This window comes from Anoplopoma fimbria, chromosome 6, assembly GCF_027596085.1.
Source record: "Anoplopoma fimbria isolate UVic2021 breed Golden Eagle Sablefish chromosome 6, Afim_UVic_2022, whole genome shotgun sequence".
Lineage (NCBI taxonomy): Eukaryota > Metazoa > Chordata > Actinopteri > Perciformes > Anoplopomatidae > Anoplopoma > Anoplopoma fimbria.
Genome location: NC_072454.1, coordinates 18699262 through 18722771, shown reverse-complemented (window position 1 = coordinate 18722771; position 23510 = coordinate 18699262). Strand labels below are relative to the sequence as shown.

The window sequence follows — 23510 nt, the reverse complement described above, 5'->3', positions numbered from 1 at the left end:
GCCACAAAAGATTGACTGACCATTGAAATATGTTTCCTGCTATTGAAAATATGAGTAGTACATTCTCAGTACTTATTTAACAATGTAAATATATGTCAATTTGTCTTTCTATGGCCTCCTACATAGAATTTAGCTCCTGCGCTAGAAGCCCACGAGGCCCGTCAGTCACATCCGTCCCCAGTCGTCACCGCCGTCGAAGATGAATTAAAGGCAGCACCAGACGGCCAACCTTCATCCCTGCAGTCCAGACTAACTGAGCAGCAGGAGGAGAACCAGTTAGAGGATGGGTATGAGGTTATGAACAGTTTCAGCGAGGTCACCTCCTCAAAGTCTCCCAAATCCTCCATTGTGGTCCTCAAAGAGCCCGGCAGCCCTGCTCTAGGGGGCACGGTCAACCTCATCCTAAGTTTTGGGGGACAGGGGGACAGCCAGGTTCAGGTGCTCGACCCGCCTGCTAGGACGGACGAGGTAGTGGAGGAGACCTCTGAGCCTGTCCACAGGGTGAGAATCACACTGATCACTTCACAATAAAAGTCACCAAACGGCACTGTCGTTGACTACATACATTTCTCCCTCGGAAGTGCTGAAGAAAATTATATTTGTTGCTGTTTTCCAAGGCCAATGGAGTAACGCCAATCCTCTGTAATGACACTGCATGGGACCTCCCTCCTTGACTATCTGCTGCGGTTCATTCCTCCCTCTCCTTTGGCCTTTGTGTCTTACTTTTCCCTCATTTTCTCCCTTAGCCCACTGTGCCTCAATCTTCTGCCTGTAAAAGCTTTTGGAGGCGCTGCCAGGGGCTTTTGGAAAATACTTTTGGTAGTTTAAAGAGAAAGAGAAAGATTTATCGGCAAAGTGCAAACGAGGTAAATTGCGCGGTGTGAATTGGCGCTGCATGCTGCGTCTCAAAGTGTGCCGGGACTGCATGCTGGGTGTAGTTGTTTTCTGGAGGCAGCATGTTCTACTAACCCTTGTTACAAGGTACCGCCGCTCCTCAGCTTCCCTGTGCTGTTGTTCGTCTGTAAGCCAGGGCATGAGCGTAAAAAGGAAACGAGTCTTGCCAAAGTGCACTCACACCATCTCCGAAAAGTCAATGCGGATGGTAAAATTTACAATAAATGTGAGAAAAAGTGAGAAAAGATAACAAACCATTTCACTGTCAAAACTCATAGTTTCCTACTTTACTGCAGTCATAAATACAAATACAAAACCAAATAAATTCTTTTTTTTAATGAAGCACATTCTAATGGGATGGGAAAAGAGAGGTGCTGATTTTACCATCCATTTGTGAAAATACAGACGTAATGACAGAAGTGTGGTAATACTTAAATATGCTCTCCAATTAATGAACAAAAATCCTGTCTGCTTTTAGAACGACATGTGTGGCCTTTATGTAACTGTTATCAGTTTTTTTACAAGTTACTATAATATATACAATAATGTTTACCAAATACATAGTTTTATGCAAACCCCAAAAGTTATGTAAGTTATTGTTAAAGTGTATTAAAAAAACTTTATTAATTACTTTTTTGCAAATTAAGGTTGGCATAAGAAACTGGATTTAAAGGAGTCATACGTTCCAGCCTTAAAAACAAGGATAGGCACTGAAAAACAAATGTGCGTCTTTAAGATTGTGAAAGTGATTCCATCTAATCCGTCGGGAGTCATTTTGCCCTGTCAGCTGGTCTTGCGTAAACTCGGATAAATGGTTAAATTTCCAACTGAAAATCAGACAGTGAATCAGAACTTTCCTCCGTCATTAAAACTTTTCTTTGGAGCTCAACGCGTTCAATGAGCCAGGCTTTAAAGCCGGAGAGCAGTGATGGCAGATACACAATGAGGATGATGAGTAAGAAAAGCACAACCCACTCTCCTCTCCGCTCCGCTGTGAATGTTGACAGAAGCTCTCTCTCTCTCTTCTCCGTCTGTCATTTCACTGCGAGCTCCATGCAAACCTGGTTTTGTTTGGCTATCCGCGGCTGTGCCTCAGTTGTGTAAAAAAAAAAAAAAAAAAAAAAGGTGACCTCACCTTCACTTCCTAGGAAAGCTGTGCTCCAAAATGGCCCCCAGCCGGATTGCGTACCAAACGCCAATATAGGCGCAGTCATTAGACAAAAGAACTGCTGCTGAACTTTTCAAGAAAGGCCCCCAGACTGCACACCATGATTTATAGTCTGGGGCTTCCACAGAAACAAGAGATTAGTCACAGAGTTGAAAGGTCAAGCCATTACAGCTGCATATGACGGCATGTGCAGCCACATATGACTTTGATTAAGTCCTGCAAGTGTGGGGTTGCAATCATGTCCGTGTTCTTTTGTCGTTTCATCTAATTCTTCCCTGTTTTTTTCTTCTTCTATATATACTCCGTGTTTTGCTGTGGGAGGCTTGTACATTCCTGAATCCATTGTCTTCTTGGATGTGTGGAACATGTTGGAAAAGAAGCTGATGTTTGTCTCCAAAAAGTAGCTGATTGTCTTAGTCAGGTGTCATTATTCATCTGTAACACATAAGACAACTCTTGTTCTCGAGGAGGGCTGCCGGGATCCAGCCTGCAGCACGCATGAGTCTCTCTGGGGTTAACTCTTTGCGATGATGCATTCACAGTCTCAACAATTCCAGAGCTCATCTAATAACCTTTTCTTTTTTTCTAGGTAAGTACCTACTTGCATGTCAAGGATGGCAGCTCGGCTGTGGTCCCCGTGTATGAGAGTATCACCTTGCCTCGCCAAAAGAGCCGCTCTGCAGCCTCGGCCTCCCCTACTTTCTCGCTGGCCTCCTCCTCCTCCTCCTCATGTTCCTCGGCGCCTGCACCTCACATGGCCAACGTAACCTTCCGCCCTTCCAGCGGCAGCTCCATCTTCAGCAGCCTCAAGAGAATGGGCAAGAAGAGAAAGAGGAAGAGGGACGCTCGCAGACACACTATTCAGAAAATCATGGGAGTGGAGGAGCAAACTGACGGGATGCCTCATTATGACTGCGAGGCGATCACGTACGACACGCACACATGGCCACTGAAGGAAGGCAGAAGGAAGAAGAGCTCACAGAAGAGTGGGGATGGGGTAGAGGCTATGGCCTACATAAAGAATCCCCTGCTGAGGGACATCGACACAGAATGTGCTGGAGAATACAGCACTATTCCATATGTGGTCTCAAAGGGCCCAACAGCAAATCATGCGAAAAGCCACTGCAGATTCCTCTCTTTGGGCTCTGTGCTGAGCTTTGACCTACCTAAGGACATGAGCCTCATCCCCAGCATTCAAGACATCATTACCATCGCCCCTCCGGAGTCCAAAAAGGGAGCAGGGACTGATCCTGACCCCCACTCCCAGAGACACACAGCCCTGAGCTCCTTCAAACAGACTCGACCCCCTCCTGCCGTCACACACAGCTCAGCAGAGCTCAGTTTTTCTGACACACGGACTGCGACGGCTGTAGTGAAAGATGTGCCTGATGTGGAAAAGATTCCCCAAATGCAACCTCCTCTCTCCTCGGAAAGAGATGAGGACCGGACTGCCCCGTGTACCGGCCTGTCTAAAACCCAGTACAGCCGGCACAAGTGCGCAGAACAGGAGTGGGACAGAATGTCATCAGAGGTCAAAACCAGTACAGCTGAAAGAGATGGGACAAGCCAGCATTCCAAATTCCCTATTTATGTGAACCACGGCCAAAATACAGCTGCACATAAACACGAGTGCCCCAGTGTCCACACGCTCATCCGAGACCTAAATGGACACCAGTATCATAAACACGCAAGACCCCAGAGTGTGCATGAAGAGAGTCCTAGACTGCAGTGTCAAGCTTCTCATATGGTCGTGAATTTGAAGTCAACGGTGAGCGTTCGCCAGGACTCGGTAGACTCCGGAATCTCCACCTCCAGCAGCATCAAGCTTTGCCCTGAGGCCCCATGTCCAGATAAGCCCAAGGGCATGGTGGGGAGGCTCATGTCCTTTGAGGTGGGGGGTCTAGACTGCGCTAAGACGAAGGATAACACTTTAACATCATCGGCTTCATCAGCAGAGCCCGAAACGGAGCCCGTCGACCTCGACCGCCAGCAGTTTGAGGAGGAAGAGGAGGAGCTGGAGGACATCTGGAACCGGACTACGAAGTACAGACAGAGCATCTGCTCAGACATCATGTACCAGCCCAACCACGCACCCTCAGACCAATCTAAGGAGAACCTCTCACGCTCACCTTCGCCCAAGACCCCGGCCGTGCTCTACAGGAACCTGGTCACAGCCTCAGCACCCAACCTCCTCGTGGCGGAGTTTAAACTGCCCCCCTACCTTCATAGCTTGCTGGGTTACGACAAAGAGCAGAGCCCCAAAGGTCGCCTGCCTCCGTTGGCCACGGGAGACAGGAGGTCCTGGGCGGCGTTTCCTAACAGGGAACCGGCCGGCAAGACCTCAGTGGCTGTGAATGAGACGGCGTCCGATCCAGTGAAGCTGCCAGATGTGGCGGACAATCAGAGATATATCTATCAATACAGAGAGGATGAGGAAGAGGAGGAGGCAAAGGTGGGGGAGGAGATGGACGAGCATGCAGGTTCTTTGAAGGTGAGGTCAGCGTTTGAGATACTGTGATGTTGAAACCTTTGAGACTGGATCAGTTCACCCAAATTACAGGAAATACGTCTTTACCAGTATGATGGAAGGGATCAGAATGTTGTTTATTATGCTCACATAAATGAAAAACTACTATTAAAAAGACTTGAATGTAAGCATCAAAAATAGTTCTATTCATTCCAAATATCTAAAACCTGAACAAACAAAACCTAAACCATCAGCATGTCTAGATAACACCAGAGGTTAGCAAAAAAAAGTTAGTGACTAAGTGTTTTTAAGTATCTTAGGTGAACTGAAACTTTAACCCACCCTACCTGATTATTAGAATCCTAATTAATGCAATAGTAATACATAAAAATGTTCATAGAATATCAAGTGTGTCTATTCCATGTATACCCTGATATATTGCCCTGAATCTGTAGATGGACCGTAGCTTTTATCCCTGTTCTGGTATTGATATTGAGGGCAACACCACTGTATGAGCATCTCCTACTTGATCATCAGGGATGACCGTGCGATCTTCTCTTTCTGAATCAGGACCAGTCTATGGGTCTAGTGTCAGTTCACATGGGTTTGGACGGGGTCTGTCGGGAAAGAAAAGCCTCGCAAAGCCCTGACAACACGGAGAAGCAGGAAGAATCGACGGCCACAGGAGGGCGATGTATCACCCTGGTGAGAGTGACTGCAATGTGTTAAGCTCTTTTTGTTTGAAATGTGGCTCTAACCACAGAGAGGAGTGTTTCTTTTTGTCTTAACGTTGGTGTTAACTTAAACCCTCTCAGAGTGGAAAGCCAGAGCTGCAGTCTATGGAGGGAACGCTTGAAAGAAAGCACAAGCTGCAGCTGGGAGGAAAGAAAGTAAGTAAAAGGTTTGGCTTTCTGTGTAAGCCAGCTCGGTCAGCAAATGTAAAGACCGCAGTCAGCAACACACACACTCTTATCTTATTTCCACAGGCTGCCTCCAGAGGCTGGAACTCCTACCATGCCGTCCTATACAGACACACCTTGTGCTTCTACCAGGACAGAAAGGATACTCTGAGGGTAAGCAGAAAAAGAAACTACAACAATAAGAGCCCCAGAGAACAGAGATGATAAATAATGGAATTGGATGGTATGAAGTCGACAGTGATTAATCTGTGTTGTGCTGCAGAGCTCTGCATGTGGCCTGCCGCTGAACCTCATGGGAGCTGAGTGTTCACCTGCACCAGAGTACACCAAGAAACCCAACTGCTTTCAGCTACGGTATAAGACTCTAATAAGCACTAAATCATTACGATGATGATGCACAGATGATACAGGCAGCTGTGTGTTTGACCAATCTGGCTGAGGATGTAACAGTCGTCTGTTCTGGCCCTCAGGCTCCGCGATGGCTCGGAATATCTGCTCAATGCCTCCTCGTGCTTCATGATGAAGAAATGGATGATGAAAATACAAGCAAACACAGGTAGACATTCTATTTCAAAGCTATTGTTTGACAATTCTTAACTGATTTGAAAATGATGAAATTCATTTGATTTTATGTCTTTAAAGGTCGGAGTGAGTTTGCGTCTTCAGGTGTCCCCGCTGATCCAGACCTCCCCATTTCCCTGTAAGATATGACGGTTCTCTTGATTTGAAGGATGCTTTTAATCTTCACAGCTGTGTTTTGTAATTAAAACCAACCGTTTCCCCCCACCTTCCAGAAAGCCCTTCCTCTGCTCCGGTTGCCACGGTCTCGCCAAATGCCACTGCTCCTCCCGCCGTGATGTCACCTCCACGTTCCCCAGGCGCAAACCGCCGGGCGCTGCCCAAACCAAGGAGATATTTGTCCTCACCAGAGAGTTCGGTCACGTCCCGCAGAGTCATTTAAGGAGTGTGGATGAGCGGTCGACCATCCCACCCTCAGAAGCAGGTCGCCGCGGTAAGGCCGTCCGCTGTGTTGCATCTGCTCCACATTCACACTTGGCAATAAAAAGCCCCACCCTCCATTGTGGGCTACTGAAAAGCCACCACTGAACCCCTGGTGGTTAGAGGATGCACTCCACTATGGTAGCTATGGATTGAGCAGGATTTTTATTAATTTTACCACCAATGACTCAATCAAACAAGGTGATTTTGTCTGCTCTTTTACTTTGGAGGTAACTGTTGAAAAAGAAATTCAGGATTTCATTTAGCTTTGTACTGTTTCAGACGTCTATAATAAGTCCCCCAACCACAGAAGAAAAATGGTGAATGGCTGTTGCAGGCCCAGTATGTTCCACTAGGGGGAGCTTTAGTATTGTCTTACCACATATTAAACAAATGTAGTATCACAGAAGCTAACGTCTGCTACTTCAGCAAATGTTTCACTTTTTGTCTCCCAGTCTATTCTGTTCTCATTGTCTGGTTTTGATAATCTTTTGTTTCTCACTAGATGACGATGATGAAGACAGTTTAAAGCAGACACTGACTCACAGGCTGTCTGGATCATCCAGAGACAACACCTCCTCCTCCACCTCCTCCCCTCTCTCCCCTGTCTCCAGCTGCGAGGATTGGCTCAGCAACAAGCGTCGCTCCCACTCCTTCACGTCAGGTGAGTTTGCAGTTATGAAATTAAATGATATATTACTGTATGTGTCAGAGAACCATAAAACAGATGTGTTGTTGGTCTCTCTGCTGTTTTCTCTCAGCAACGTTTCAGAGGATCAAACCCATGTTGCACACACCTGGAGGCAGAGGCCCGGAAAGAGGCTCCAACTACTGTGTGACTCTGGTGGTTGGAGACAAGTCGTCAGACGGGCCGTCTGTAAGCAGAAGCTCTGAGCCGCCGCTGATGGCTGCTGCTGGATGGCAACAGGACACCAGTCAGGACTCTGCTGTGAGGAGCTACACCAGCCTGCCGAGGCCACGCAACAAGTCCGTCTTCAAAAAGTTCTTCGGGAAAAGGGACGTTTGAGTTTTCCTTTTTTTACTAATAAAGGTTTTTACTAATAGTTTCTAATGTGCAGTGCACATATTTGTTGAAAAGCAAAAAAAAAAACACTACTACTGACTGTATTTATGATCGGAAGAGCTACCACAGTTTATTTTTGATGTGTTTTATATAAATCACTTCCAGTCCTTCTGAGTGTTTATATTGTTCTTTTTCACTTTTTCTTATGAATGAACAATACTGTGTGAGTGTGCACTGTGTAGTTGTAGATGTGATTCTTTGAAAAACACGTCTTATTTCATATTTCCTTTTATAGTTTTTGGATTGTTGAGTTACTGAGTAAAGAGTCCCTGTATAAAGAACCCGACCTGCTCAGTAGATAATCAGTTTAGAAACTGACTCAGTATTGGCCAAGCATTAACAATATCCTGACACTTCATGTGTACAGCGTGTGGAGCACCAAAACATTTTCTTCCTTATAATAAAATCAGCAGTTTGATACTGCTTGAGCTTGTTTGATAGTAACACTTTTAAATAAAAAATGTAGTAAAGACTATATATAATAAAACATTAAAAACCAATGATTTGCTTCAGCCGTGATTATTTAATGAAGATATTTATTTTTAATAGAGTTGTGGTGAAAGTGTCTGTTATTCAAGCCTTGTTCTCATCTCTGGAGGCTTTGAAGAGAGGAGAGAGATTAAAGGCCAGGCTAAGAACATTCACATCATTAGCCTTCTTTTTTGCATATTAAAAAGACAACAGCATTTATGCTGATGGACCAAACATCCTCTACAGACATTATGGCTGCATAATGAGTCATATGCATAAAGGGTTTTGCGAAATACTACTGCTTAGCATTACAAAATATTCAGTGATTTCCTTTGAGATGTCTGACGGACAGATTAGTTACAGCAAAGAGGGGAATGGCTCACTTGGTGCAAATTTAAAAACGTTTTTTGCAGGATTTGGAATACATGAAGAACTAGAAAAGGCTCTGAAGAAAATTAAAATTGAAGGTGCAAACACTAAATAAGTTGGAGTGTTAGTTGTTTACTTGTGTGATGTTGTTTAGGAGTTGCTGCTCAAGTTAAAGCATTTAAAGCAGTTGAAATGGTTATTGAAGAGTAAGAGCCAAAAGCGGTCCAAATCGGCAACACACCTTCAGATCTCCATGCATGATCTGCTACGTGACCTCATGGAAAAGTGCACCTTTCTCCCATTAACAAGCAGCCGACTTATAAACACACTTCTGTAGAGCAGCACTTTCACGAATTTTGTTAAAAAAATACAACAAAGGAAGAAGAATCAAGTTTTGGCACGACCACTGCTCCACCTCTCGGTTCGTGAAGCCCTGCCAAAAGTCACAGTGTAGTCTTGGCACGCGTTCACGCATACACACATGCGTGCAGCAGCTACAGTAGCACATAGAATGGAAACAGCTCCACAAAGCTCTGCGTTTGTGGTGCAAATTTGTCAAAAGCATCCTGCAGAGGCATTTATCATGGCAGGTCAGCAATCTGTGAATCATTATCCTGACTCTATAGAGCTGAATGCTGCAGGACTCAGCCTCTCAGAGAACTGTGAAATATACCCAAAGTTTGTTCAATTTATATACAAAAAATCCCCACATAAGTCATGTCTATGGGCCACTGCATTGATCTGTATGTTATTAGTGTAGACACTAATGATATACAGTGACATTCAGGATATGATTGGTAAATTCACATAGTTGCTGCATGCACATATGGCACCTATTTTCTTGATATGCACGGACTACAAAGATTTGGATTTGTCTCTCCACAAAAGAGAAAGTTTTGTGTGTTTTTCCTCTCTGTCAAGTTTGGAATGACAGCCACATCCTTTGCGGCCCCGAGGGACGCGGCACCGACCGATCGATTGATCACCCATGCCCCCGTTCTTTGTGTCCGCTCCATGACCTCTGACCTCCCCATCAGACCGCTGACAGCTTCTGACTACTTGCCTCCCAGCTGCAGGGGGTTTAAACCCTGTCCTGCAGAGACTAGCGATGCACTCACTCTGCTTGCGTGTCACCACACTGTGGAGGCTCCCTCTCTAAAGTGTGGGATTATGTGGCTGAGTTATGGATACGAGCACCCACTAAATACAACGCCCACGCGCTTCTCCACACTTGGGTTGTTGCATTTCCTCTTGCCTAACCGCTAATAACCGCCCATGTGGTGTATCCTCCCAAAGGTGAGGTAAAGTGCAGGTTTTGTTATGTAGCTGAGTGAGAACTGTCTCACAGGGGTTACCGCAGTCATTCAAAGAGATCTGGAGATCACAAGGAAACCATCACGGTAGTGTAACAGGAGAGGGATGTCCTCAGGCCTCGACCCCTCCCCTGCTGTTGAAGGAAAATGGACCTCTGGAAGGAAGCATGACTGTGTACACAAAGCAGATTTCTACAGGGAATGTGTTAATGATTGCTCATTTGATCATAGTAGACCCATTCTATCCCAAAAAGTTTTTTGTCATTGTTTTTGGAAAATAATAAATGCTCTTTTTTTTTTTTTAAAGCAAAATGAGGACGTTTGTTGAAATAATGAAAAGACTTCCTTTTTGGATTTTAATTCTTGTGCTTCTTTGAGCTTTGCTCTCAGCAGGTAGACTTGCAGAGGGGGGTAGGGGTAGGGGGTGCTCGTGGCCCAGATGCAGACTTGGAAACCCAACACTGTGTGCCTCCAGCAGCCCCGGTGAGCACATGAGAAGTGATGTAATGGGAAGAGTGGTTTAGGAGTCATCGGTGGTGGGCAGCAGTATGGAATAGCGGTTAGGAAGTCGGATCAAATAGCTTAATTTCCACAGCCTTCGGATCACATTTGACAATAACTGCCCACCCGTCAAGACCAGTGGCCCATAGCTATACCCATTAGCACAATGAGGTGAATTAAAGCTCAATTAGAAGTTTCTGGGACTAAATATGAAAGCCTGTGGGCCATGCAAAGACTGGTGGCACAAACTGTGAAAACTGGCAGATGTTGAGAAATTACCTTGATTTAAGGGAGTATTTCTAATGTGCAAGCTTTGCACTTAGAAATCAGACATCCAACGCTAAGAAGCTTTCGCTGCACGCATCCTTAAATAAATCACACGATCATCTTGGGAAATAATCCCTGAATTTGAAGTCCGGCTTTGAGGAAAGCCAGGGCAGATTATTTTTGTGTGTCTCCCACATGGTCTTTGAACAACAATGTCAGATTTTCATCAGCTGTGTTTGGCATTTTGGCCGAAGGGCTCCTCGGACAATACATCATAATATGCTCAGCTGTCACTGGGCCTCCTGGGCTGTGGTACCTCAAAGTGCAATAACTGGAGAGATGTCCTCATCTAAGCCTCCGCTCCACACCGTCCACCCCACCACCCATCCAACCCCTCCCTCCCTCCCTCCCACAAGCACTCTTTTGTCCTGGTTTGTCAGTAAGCTCCTCGCAATTCTGTGTCCTCCGTGTGTGGAGGGATAAAGGGTGTCATCTGTCTCACAGATATGGTGCAAATGCATCTCCGCGATACAGATATTAATTCACTTCTTATTCATTCAAGATTATTCCATATGGCTTACGCCGCATCAAATACGTTCAAGTCCCCTGACAGTGCATCTGATTGTTACAGTTGCACAATAGCTACGTATGAACAAACCCATGGTGGTGTTCAATGTAAGTGTTCAATATAAGCATGATGACCATATGTCTGGACAACGTTACAGTAAAAGATAGATATGAAATACAGGTGTTTTTGGATCACTAAAGGGGTCTTTTCTTTTCTGCAATTCTCTCTTAGATTTTAATTATTTGCTACTGTATCAAATACTGGTTTTGGGATGATATGGATTACGTTTCATACACATCAAAACACTGTCAACCAGTGGTTCTTGACATTATTTGTCAGAAACACCCCCACTCAGCCCTGTCAGATGAACTCGAGCATCCATTTATCAACTATATTTCAACTATTCATCCATTACTTTAAGCTATTTCAATTGCTAACTCAAGTTTAGGATATTTATTCAAATAAATGAACATTCAAATTAAAGAAACTAAATGTTTTTTCAAAGTGGTTGAGCTACTCCTAAATCTTTTTTCATGGCAGCTGCAGACATATCCCAGATTATGAATCACTGCTTTAAATGATATTCCTATAATATCCCATTATGGTCGATCTGATCACATCATAACACATCACACACAGCCTTTTACTTGATCAAACCGGCAAAGTGTTTGTCTTTGTTACATAACCAGTCTGCTACCCTGCTGCAGGGCGCTGAGGGAGACGACCAGCCGCATTTCCATGCTGGTCCCCAAAAACACGACCGTTTGCAATGTCGACTTTGAAGCCAATTCAGCGACTGTCAGTGCCAGTTGATCCAGAGGTACGTCAGCGGCGGCCACTGAACAGATGCTGGCACAGCAGCATGTCTGACGCAGATCACAGCTGGCAGCTCTCTCTGCAGCCAGCCTGACAGGTTACATCAGTTACACAAGCAGTGTTTAAAAAAAAACAAGCCAAAATGATCCATGTATTTTCACTTTGAAATGACCTGAAGATGCTGTCGTGTCTAAACAATTTTTGTTTTGTCAGTGAGGAGTTACAAATACAATCTTTATACAACTGCCAGACTTTGGAGCTGAACCATCCACAAACCTTGAATGCCCTTGAGCTACTTAAGTCTGTAAAAATCCACCTATTCTTAATACACCTACATTTATTAACAATAAAGCCACCTTTTCAGGCAAAAAGTATCAATGTGCCGGATAACATTTGCAGCCCACAGTCACAGAGAGCTTCACTTCTACTCAAATTTGACAGCATGTCTGGTTCTATAGCTGTAAAACCATTCAAAGGCCTCTTTTGAGCTTTACTACTGGAATAAATCCTGAATAAAAGCACTCTGACTCAGAAATCCTGTATTGACTGATAGTATTTATCCATTACTGTAATCTGACGGGACATGGACAGATATGCCATTAACTCCCAGGATGGAGCATAAAATCCCTGAACAAAGGTGAAGCATATTTATTTGTACTGCTGATAATGTAAACAACGTTGCAGCTTATCAGCACTATGAAAACATTTGTAGCTGCTGAGCAAATGAGCAGTTTCCATATTTCTATAAAAGAAATGAATACCAGAGAAAGACAATAACTGTTTATTTTTCTTTCATTTTTTTCATGCTGGTTGATGAATAAACCATGGGAGGATTGGACATAGTTGCACCGTTAAATATTGATTGATTTTCAATGAGCACAACCTCTGGATGACTAGACATACACAAGGGGGGCTCACATGGCAAAAGAACTAAATGAATAAACAGGGGCACTGCCTTGATTGCCCATGTATTTATAATATTACACACGAATAAAGGAAAAATGCCTGCTGGAGTCTCAATATCACCAACAGCTGAATAAAAAATAAAACAGAGCTGTTATTAGCCGTCTTTGACTCTAAGAGCACCAGATATTTACACACTGACTGAACAATTCCCCCATGTTGTGTTCTATCTCACAATCAATTATTCAACATGCAATCCATTTTGAGGCTATGAGAATGAAAAAAAAAATGAATTGTGTACATAAATACATGCATGTGACACACTAACTCCTCCAGCAGCTCTGCATGCCCCTCAGGTTAGGTCAAAACAACCCTGTTACCAAGCGGGTCTGGATCCACTCAACAGCCTTGCTGTGTGCACTGTATGTGCACTGACACACATAAAACGTGTTGTCGGCAGAAAAAAATGCAGAAGTGTCCTTCACTTTTAGCTGCTCTAGATCTCAATATTAGTCGCTGTGTTTTAGACAGTTTTGTAGTGTTGCTAGAATGTCTTGTAAAATGGCATTTCTGTTTTCCTTAGACACCTAGGTGGGAAAAGAAATAAGCAAAAATCATTAAAGGTGGCAAGTAGGCAGCCTGCAGATCATATAAAGAGATACAACCTATGCTAAACATAAAGAACATGAGAGCTGTGACACATGTCTAGTTCTGGATTATCTAAGCCTCAGACAATACAGTGTCCACTTTGAGATTATCAACCACATGTTATAAACACCTACTGTTTTAAAAGTGAAATTACAAAACATATGTTTTCCAAAAAAAGTTTACACTGGCCACGTAACCTTGTTTGATACAATAACTCCTCCAGCACAGTGAGTATTTTGCATGACAATATCCATAACTGAGTCTTCCGTGATAAATTATTTTGACATCTGAGACCACCCTTTGTTGTTGAATCAGTCACGCATGATTTAGAGTTAATCCCGCTATAGGAGAGGGATAATGCAGGGCATGCCCCTTCTGCATTAGTGGGGAGTCTGACTGCACTCCTAAGACCAAGTGGATACAGTGTAAACAGTGTCCTGTAGCTATTGTGGGACTCGAAAGCTCCTAAACTGACCTAAATATCTTCTCTTTCTTTTCAGCCAAAGAGTATGTTGGTGTTTATACTCACAGTGAAGACCTTGACATCTCTCCTGCTCCGCACCTCTTCCACAAGACCCAGTGGTTTACCCTTGGGGATGGGGATGGTGCCCAGGATGGTGCAGGAGGAGCTATCTAAAGTCTGTCTCACTGCCCTGACGAACGACTGGCTGAAGAGCTCCATTTTGCCGATCTCGTCAATGACGAACACCTTCCTGCCGCCGCCATCTGCTGACCCTACCTGGGGACGAAGCACGAGCGTGCATACATGTGTGCTTGATGTTAGGTGCAAGTTATAAATAAAAAGGAAACCAGTTTGGACATTTATTGATCAGTTTCATTGGTGGCCATGTGGCAAATCTTAAATGCGGAAAATGCACATCGTGTTAATGTCTCATGCATGTGACTGAGAAAGCGTTCGGATGTTGCACGCAACGGGTGATCAGCAGTGATTACAGAGACGCTTCAAGTGAGATGAAAGTGGAATATGCGCCGCCAAGGCACAGACACCTTCCTTTACAGCACATGTGTAGGCGTCACTCCGGGCTCACTTTACATGCCTGGATTAATCGCGGTCAGTGACAGCCAGACGGCACCACGAACACTAAAAATGTCACTCTGGAATTTATGTGTTTGCAAGCTTCCAATTATTCCATCAATTCTGAGAAAATCAAAGGTTTGATGAGTTGTTAAGTGAGGGGGGAAAGAGGGAGTGTTAAGCTTTCTGTGATCTATTGATGAGGGAGAGTTTAAAAAAGCATGTGCTGCAGTCTTACGTTTCTGAAGAGGGGGAGAGCCATGTTTTCAAATGAAGGCAAGTCAACCACGTACTGCCCAACTGTGTATTCCCGTCTGCCGTGAGATGAAGCGGCAACGTCTCTGTGAGGTGAAATAAGGGGAAGGTATACTCAAAAACTGCAAGGTAGTAAAAAGAGAGTGGGTAGTTTTGATGGGATGACAACCCTGCTACCTGATTCTGGACAGGCGGCCCCTCTCTCCAGTCACAGTGACTACATCAAAGCCGACTCTCCGGCCTCCCTCCCTGACCTCCTCTGTGTAAAACCCTTCAACTCCCGCCCCTGATGACACTAAAGCCTCACAGGCTTTCTGGACCAGAGTGGTTTTCCCCACACCTGTAAACCAAACAAGAGACATTGTATTACAACTGCAATATATCACGAGTTAGAATTGGGTTTACTGTGAAATGTTAGAATGTGTTTAAGCCATGCATTAGTGATGCTAGCATCCTAATTCCATAATCAATACTCTCAGTCTGCTACATTTACATAATGTTAAACCAATATATATTGAAGATAGATTGAATAAGAGTTATTGAGTCATACTGACTAAAAGCCTGCCAAAATAGTATTTAAATGGATATATTCACGTCTTTTTAAATGAAAGGAAGTACTCATAAATACCTAGTTAGCAGTATAATGCGCGATTATCAGGACAAAAATAGCTAAAACAATCTAACTTTCATCACAACCAACGTAAACGTTTACTGACTGGGACATTGGGTTAAGACAGCTGACTGACTGGTCTGTATTTACAGCGACTGTTACTTCAACAGCACCGAACAGGCCGGCTGTTAAGTGTTACCTGGAGGTCCTGTCAGAAAGACGTGTTTGAACATTTCAGTTTACACCGTTTGGCACGCTGCTACAGCACTTCCGTACACATCGAGTTGACGCATGCGCAGCAGACAGTGCACCTCAGGACGAGAGCTCGTGTTTTCAACGAGAAAATGAAACATCAGTAAAAAGTAACACACGAGTTAAAGAAGGTGTAACCTTCAAATGTTTCGGTAAAAAGCTTCTACTTTGAAAACACCAGACAATTATTTAGTAAGTTATTTAGTATGTAATTTATTAAGAATCTGGAAACACGAGCCCTACTTCAAATGAGCAAAGCCACTGTGTACAAATACTCCCAAAGTAAAAGTAGCCAACTCAGTATGCAGGATTGACCTCGTCAATTTTAATGTTTTACACCATTTTGGACTAACATTACTAATGCATAATTCAGTTTAAAATCGCAGCTGGGCAAGGAGGAACTAGTCTTATTTGAACTAGGTTACATATTTTTGTGTACACGTTGCATAACAATGCTGTTGAATGCTTATTATAGATTATTAAAATCTTAGTCTGAAAAGTGCTTTCAAATAAATGTAATACAGTACAAAGTACAGTAGTTCCTTCTAAAATGTAGTACAGTATAACTATAAAGTAGCATAAATGTATATACTCAAAGTACAAAAAACCTTTGAGTTCTACTTAATTACAGTACTAATATACTTACAACTAATAATGAATTACCACCAATGCGAATGAAGATTCAGTTGTCCTACTGAAACCTAACCGAAAATCTAAACACAACTGTGTTATGCAAAACTCACAACCTCTGTTTTGCTTAACAAATAATACCATGGGACAATGCAAAGTAGCAGATGGTATTTAAAGGAACTACCTTTAAATCAGGAGCTGCCCTATGAGCTCTGGGAGAGTTTCAGCATGTGCCAACTTGACTGGAAACAAAAGCTTATTCAGTTAAACGCTTTGCATAAACGGTGTGCACCGAGAAAGTTTCCTTCCTCTTTTATGTCACTTAAAGACTCCAAAAATGTATGCAATTGTCCAATAGCCTAGAATTAACTGAGTGATTAACACGTAAAATGATCACATTATTTCCAAGAAAAGATTGTCTTTATTCAAAAATTGTCAGTTCTCATATCTAAAAGGAAAACTTACACATATACACATTTCCTGGATATGTACGCTTACATACTACTCATCTGTTTCACTTAATTATGGGAGACAGTGTAGCATTGATGTTCCCATAATGTGGAATTCTATCATTTTTCTTTACATCGTGTAACCGGGTAGTTTGTTGGCCACTAGCTCAGATATATGCTGATACTCCTTTTTGAAATCCAGAGATCCAAGCTCATCCTCCAGTTCCTCTACCTCTAGCGGTTCAAAGGAAGATACGGATTCTGCAGAAAATCCTCGAACAGGACCGCTGTTCCTGGTTGACCCACTCCTTTGACCTCTTGCCGATATGAAACCGTCGGTTCCAGAGCTCCTTTCCACCCTACTACTCCCCGTCATGATTGATTTTCTGGAGCATATTGTTTGCAAGGAGGCCGAGTCGCCTCCGTCACCATCCTCGGAGGAGAAGCTGAGGGCCGAGGCGTGGGTTCGAGGTCGGATGATGCGCGTTCCCCTCAGAGTGCGCTGTGGAGAGTTGGGGGCTTTGACGGGCACGGGTAGGACCGCTCTCCTCTGGAAACGGTCAGGGTCTGAGTTGCAGAAGTCCAGGCGGAGAGGAGAGCGGGCGGTCTTGGCTCTAGAGGACTCTGGGCTGCTCACGGGGTCAGGGGAGTAGCCATCACTGGGCTCCAGGCTGTTAAAGTCATCAGCATAGTCGGCCTCCTCTTCTCCTTCCCCGCTGGAGGCTGAAAATGAAGCTTTGGGGCTGCTGTGGCTGCTGCTGCTGCTGCCTGAAGACTCAATTTTCTCTCTGTGCCTGACAGTTTCAGCCTGTGACTTCATTTGATTTGATTCACTGTGATGCTCCTTCTTGTCTTTGTTTTGGTCAACATTATCACCATCCACACTGGGAAAGCGATTACATTTAAAGTCTCTTTCAGAAAGGGTTGTTTGTGAAATTCTCGGGGAGTCTCTGTCTTGTTTAACATGAACTTTCTCATGCAGGGTTTTGGGTTTCAGTGTGAAGGTTTCTTGTAGTGCAGAGTCCACCGTGATGCTTTGGATCATTGTCTCTACATTTTCATTGAGACTGGAGCTCTGATTTTGAGCTCTGCTCTCCGCTTTTCTCTTGCTGGTCTTCACTATCTTATTACTTGACTTTGTCCTCCCTTTGGCCGCACTTGACTGTGTTTCCTTCTGAATCAAGTCCACGCATTCACGCCGTTTTACTTTAAGAGGAGAGACTTGCTTCAGCCTCAGATTGAATGTTTTAGTTGTACCATAAACAAGCTTCTTCCTGGGAGTTTTACCAGAGCTTTTACGCTCTATCAAAGCCTCTTCTTGTTTGTCTTTTGCGTTTACAGGCCTAAGTACTGGTGTAGAACAGTATCTTGGGGAAAGTACATGTTTTAAATGGGGACTGGTTCCCTGCCCGGTTTTCTGCAACAATTTTGCCTGGGCCTTTCGTGGTGTGTTTCCATACCCAGCTGAAGGCTCTGTGGAAGCAGGCCTGTAAATCCAAGAGAGATTTGGATGAATAGACAAGGGCTGTTGTGGATTTTGGCCATTCAACTGTGACAGCTCAACAAGAAGAGCATTTAGTAGAGGCAACTGTCGTAAGGCCTCCCCGAGGACATTTGGAGTCACCTCACTTGTTTCTTGGTTTCTTGGAGATTTTTCATGTCTTACTGTCCGGTCCATCTTTGGAGAACTTGCATTTTCACTTGACTCTTCTTCTGAATATGTGTCTTCGAATGTAAAAGCATCCGAGTCTAGATTTGCTAATTTGCAATCCCCTATTTCATTTTGGTTTTTTTCCTCTGCAGAATTATTGTAGAAGAGGTGCGGCGGACAAAATATAGTTAAATCTTCTTCATAATTGTTTTCCGTTTCTTTGAGTGTCTGAGGCACAAGGTTATCTGGCTTGTATTCAGTCTGCATGGCATCACACACACCCTTGTCCAGTTTATCCTCATTTATTAACGTATTCTCATTTGTTGCTTTGTTGCTTTGGATGTATCTGCTAACATCAGACTCGTCCGGCAGTGATTCTGGGATGTTTTTCACCGTGATACTCTGATGTACATGTTCTCCTCCATGTACACTGGTGCTTTTAAGACCCGTCTCTGTGTCACGTGGTAGTAAACTCACTCCCAGACTTAGCAGTTTGTAACTCAGGGAAATGGATCCAATGTTATCCCCCGTGAGGTTGCACAGACCAACGACCCCCCTTTCCCCATGAGACGAGGGCCTGGAGACACCACGTTCAGTCACATCCTGCCTGAGTCTGTCCATCGCCTTTGCCAGTGAGATGAGTGAGGTGCCAACTAGTTTGGGGATCTCCTCTTTCACATCCAACACCATAACATAGAGAGGGGTGCTGGATACATTGGTATGCAGTGAGTTCAGGTTCATTTTGAAGAAACAGGACTTCCCTCTGTTAAAGGCGTATTCACCTTTACCATCCTTTCCCTCATGCCCGTGTTTGTTAACCCCACCACCGCTCTGCTGAGGCTGATGAATGAGCAGTGTTGGGAAGTCCAGCAGTCGTACTCCAAGAGCCAGCTCGTCGGACACTTGAGTTTCTTTCTCAATAAGGATATACTCCACCAAAAGCTCAAATGAAAACAGAGTCTCGAGATGTTCGCCATTTGTTCGTCCTGACATGCTGAAAGCCGCGCGACAACAAGCAACAGCAGCGACGGGCTAACTGATTAGCTGTTAGCTGTAATGGAGTTTTTAAGCTTCCATCGGCTCCATGGAAACAAACAGGCTGTCGCGGGCATTGTGCGTCACACACTGGCCGGGATACCTGGGGAATGTAGTTTTAGTTGAGTTTTAGGGTTCCACTACGTACAGCATTGATTGTTACTTTATTTTTCTCATTAAAATTGTGCTTTGGTTTAATTTTGGGATATTTTCGGGGGGGGGGGGCTTTGCTGGTTTTTTTTTAAATACAAGTAATTAAGGAAGTATGTCTCCAGAATAAAAAGGTGAAAAATAACAACTGGAGAATAATATTTTATTACGAGAGGAAACACTTAGTCGTTATAATGTTGAAGGAATAAGAAGATGATATTCATAAACAGTTTGAGTGAGCATTTGTTCTGCACTTCACCAGATGGTGCCACTGTAGGGCTTACTTGGCTTACAGACTGAAATAGTCCAAATGGTGAACAGCACCGAGGAGACCGGACCTAGTTTACATGACACACGCTCATTACTCCTCTTTTCGCCTGTAGTGGAGTCATTAGTCTATTACTGTCTCTTGAATATTGACCAACAAACATATGATAATTGATCTGTCTTGGTGGACAGGAGTGAAGCGCAGAGAGTTCCTCCAGGCGTCGGGGTGGGCGGAGTCTTTCCCCCTCTCTGCGTGCAGTCATCATCACGGAGATAGGTGCTGTGTGGATATCGCTACGGTCTGAGCCGCTCCAGTGCGGAGGCTGACGCCGAAAGGGAGAGACGTGAGACCGACTATCGCAGCTCCTACTGGTTCTAGCCTTTAAGGATAACTAGCAAAAAGGTTATAACTACCTCGCAGCCGGGACAGGACACCGCTCTCACAGTGAAGGTAAGATTGCAGAGTTGTAACGTTAGGCTTGTTTTACTCCCACCGACTAAACTAAAAAAAAAAAAGAAAAGTAGGACTGTGGCTCAAAGTGAGGAGCGCTGCACGCAGTCAGAGCAGCGAAAGACGGGAGGAACTCATCGGCGCATCGATGGTTATGGTGAATACATAAAAGGATAAAGTTACTTTCAGGCACCGAGACATGTAATGTGAGCCACAAATATAAAAGATCTGGAGGATAAGGTGTTCCTGCAGTCTGTGTGTCTGATCACTAATGGTGCCCGTTGACTCACTTCTACTTGACTCATTGTTTGTTTATTTATCGAGGCGCATGTTGGCCTCACGTACACGCCAAACTCAATGCAAAAAACATTACATTTTGCGTTCATGCTCCAGAAGGCAGACTGCATCCTATCATTGGATATCTTTTTTAAAATCACTGTTAATTATATCACACGTTGTCGTCATCATTTTGGTGATGTGTGTGTGTGTGTGTGTGTGTGTGTGTGTGTGTGTGTGTGTGTGTGTGTGTGTGCGTGTGTGGCTAATTGGGCTGACTTTGGACAGAAATATTTTTGAATGGATTTGTTCAGTGGAGTGCTTCCATGAAAACGGTGGGGGGCGATAAAGGCATCATTGTCCAACTTGTTATGGATAATAAAGGTGAGGCCCGCAGTCTTGCAAGGCTAGTTAATTGTTGTGTGAAGGCCATTTTGTCATTAATAATTTGCCCAAGTAGTGGTAAACAAAAATCTCACACTGGCACTACTGATCCTAACTGTTGCATTATGTTCTTACTTGGGTATGTCTTCATTTTTTTGCAGCAGTAGGAGCATGTCATTTTTATTTTTTCAGACAAAGAACAATGTCTCCTTAACATCCCAGTTGTTTTGATTCTCCCCTTCACAATATCTGGCAGCCTACTTGTACACAGCATGTTCATTCTTGCTTCATTACTGGTTGCTCCTGAGGCCTATTCAACATACAATGTGCTGTATACTCCGCTGGGAGAGTAAACAAGTGAAATGTTGATTGTTTTTCCCAGCACCATATCCTTTGCTGTTTTCCTGCAGGAAGTTTAGCCTACACAATAACTAACTTCCCAATAAAGGGAAACAAATAGGCCCACATGCTGGTGGCTAGCTGCAGACCCAACAACGAGGTGCTCTTGAGTGTAAACTTAAGTTTCCATTGTTTCATTTTCAGTGCTCTGCATTTTTGTCCCCCTGGCTTCACAGCTCCCATCGGAACAGATCAAGCATAAAGAGTTCTTTTCTCCTGGAGCGTTAAAAATCAATAAGACACCATTAGTTTTCGCAGGGTTTTATGTCTGGGAAAGATTAGTTTTCCGTGAAGCTGTGCTGAACTAAGTAGGCACAAGAGTGCTTTAAGATGGCTCAAGTATGTTCATTGCCTGGTATAACATTTAACATATTTTCCCTTCAACACTATAAATGTTTGGCTTAATTTGAGCTGTCAGGTTTGCAAATCAGGGAGGACAATCTTTTTTACTGACGACTCTTTTGAATGGGAATTAATACGTCTGTAGTCATGTGTGAATGGTTTGCTTATATTGTGCACAGAAGCAGAAATCAACCCCATTAATCTTCTCATTTTCTCTTGTCATCGAACATACATTTATATTAGTAGTTGTCTTTCTTCCAATTGAGTTTGGATTCATGCCTTGCCTCATTGTGGTTGCACCCAATATTGATTTGGAGTGATTCTCACCGTGGTGAATTTTCTCCTGGAATTTGTATGTTTTTGTCAGATTACAAAAGGGACGCCAGACTTTTTCCAGATGGATGAAAGATAGAATAAAGACATGATCTTCCCTATTGTTGATGAAAAGGAGGCTTACCCCATCAGACCTATACAACTGCCACAGTAATGACATTTCCAGGGAAACTCTTAGAGATGTGTTGCATTCTGCCATCAGTAGAGCTCAGCAGACGGGGCCCTGAAGAAGAAACATGTTCTCATCTATTTCTAACAGAGCCTTCTGCATGGCTAACCAGACAAAGGGTAATTGAGCCGGATAAATATGTATTTTCAAAATAAAGTTATGAGCACAATGTGTGCTCAGGGGAACAATAACACACCTGTCATGGTGTCTTGGCAGAGGAGCGGCTTCCTGTGACATGCCCGCGGGCCATATCCATTTGTTGTCATTGCAGAGCTGCTTAGGATGTCTTCTGGCCTAGTGGGCCTTGGAAACGCCCCTCTAGAGTTACAGCCACTAGGTTGTGTTTGCCTGTAAAGACATTACCATAACACAGAACTGTTTGGGGGCTTTTCTTAAGGTTTAGGAAGTAACTTAACAGTAGTGGGTGATTTTAAGTCTTCTTCTTGTTACACCTCTCCCCCAGTGCGCCCGGCACTGTCTCCGCGTCATTCCCCTTGTTTTCTGTCTCTGTTCCCACGGTGCTTTGCCAACGATTTGCTGACTGGTCATGATTTGGAGAACAGTAGAGGGGAGAAAAAAAACAAACTGCTGAAGGACTCTTGGGTTCAGACCACATTTGTAAGGAGTGATGCACTTCTCCAAACCATGTGGCGCACCCGTTTCCAACAGATCCCACACCACATGCATGTGACGAGGATCAGGAAGCTGCACTGGTCTGTGCGGGGCTGACCGGCTGGCTGCCGAGCCAGGACTCACAATAGGACTCCCAACCAAATCCTGTTGCTTCAAAACCAACCAACCAGCAGACAGGGGATCACATGCTGCATGCTCCTGTTGTGAGAGCCAGACTCTCTCTCTCTCTCTCCATCCATTGTCCGCCTTTGTTGTGATTGCAGTCTGGATTTATGGAAGGATTTAAGCCCACTCATCACTGTCAAGGAAAAGCACAGATGCCGTCATTAGGTTTTTTTATGACTTGATCTCCTGTACCACTATGGGTCTGTTTGTGATGGATGTGTTGGTGCTTCACTGAGCAATGTTCATGATATGTACAGTACAGACAAAAACTCTCTCTCTCTCTTTATTTGTGGTATCGGTTCGAATTGTAACATTGGTGATCACTTTGAGAGCTCCAGAACGCCATACCTCATCAGTGCCAGCAATACTTCCTGTTGGCTTGGGATGAAAAGCAGTAATAAACCTCCCATATTGTTTTCAGAAGAAGGCTCAAACACGACTACCAATGGATCTTGTGACTTTAACTGCTCCCAAGTCAGCGTCTTGGGCTCTCTTAGGGTCATATATAATTTTTGTCTTCACTGCACATTATAGGACTTTGCATGCGTAATGGCCCTTCAGAAAAGTAGATTTAACAGCTTGCTCGGTTGCTCGCGTATGTCATCACGCATTCCAGGGAACCACAGGAAGATGCC

At 44.0% G+C, this 23510-nt stretch overlaps 4 protein-coding genes across 6 annotated transcripts in view; 2 read left to right on the top strand and 2 right to left on the bottom strand.

Moving 5' to 3' along the window:
- Positions 1–2988: 2988 nt before the first annotated feature.
- Positions 2989–7971, top strand: LOC129092599 (uncharacterized). The gene is made up of 10 exons (XM_054600602.1): positions 2989–4553; positions 5100–5234; positions 5345–5419; positions 5516–5602; positions 5712–5803; positions 5920–6005; positions 6092–6149; positions 6244–6461; positions 6954–7112; positions 7210–7971. Exons 1-10 carry the CDS (start codon positions 3069–3071, stop codon positions 7473–7475), a joined length of 2661 nt encoding a protein of 886 aa, XP_054456577.1. The 5' UTR covers positions 2989–3068; the 3' UTR covers positions 7476–7971.
- A 4634-nt stretch (positions 7972–12605) lies between these two features.
- On the bottom strand, positions 12606–15578 carry ntpcr (nucleoside-triphosphatase, cancer-related). Its single transcript, XM_054600508.1, has 5 exons — positions 15489–15578; positions 14857–15019; positions 14663–14765; positions 13918–14127; positions 12606–13327 (listed from the first exon to the last, which is right to left on the bottom strand). Exons 1-5 carry the CDS (start codon positions 15520–15522, stop codon positions 13250–13252), a joined length of 588 nt encoding a protein of 195 aa, XP_054456483.1. The 5' UTR covers positions 15523–15578; the 3' UTR covers positions 12606–13249.
- A 1018-nt stretch (positions 15579–16596) lies between these two features.
- Positions 16597–19341, bottom strand: map10 (microtubule associated protein 10). Its single transcript, XM_054600525.1, has one exon. The coding sequence runs from the start codon at positions 19262–19264 to the stop codon at positions 16751–16753; it is 2514 nt and encodes an 837-aa protein (XP_054456500.1). The 5' UTR covers positions 19265–19341; the 3' UTR covers positions 16597–16750.
- A 618-nt stretch (positions 19342–19959) lies between these two features.
- Positions 19960–23510, top strand: part of LOC129092002 (signal-induced proliferation-associated 1-like protein 2) — a 78595-nt gene continuing 75044 nt past the window's right edge. For all 3 annotated transcript variants that reach the window (XM_054599744.1, XM_054599743.1, XM_054599745.1), the window contains exon 1: positions 19960–20174. The gene's annotated coding sequence lies outside the window, so the exon portion shown is untranslated. The remainder of the gene's footprint in view (positions 20175–23510) is intronic.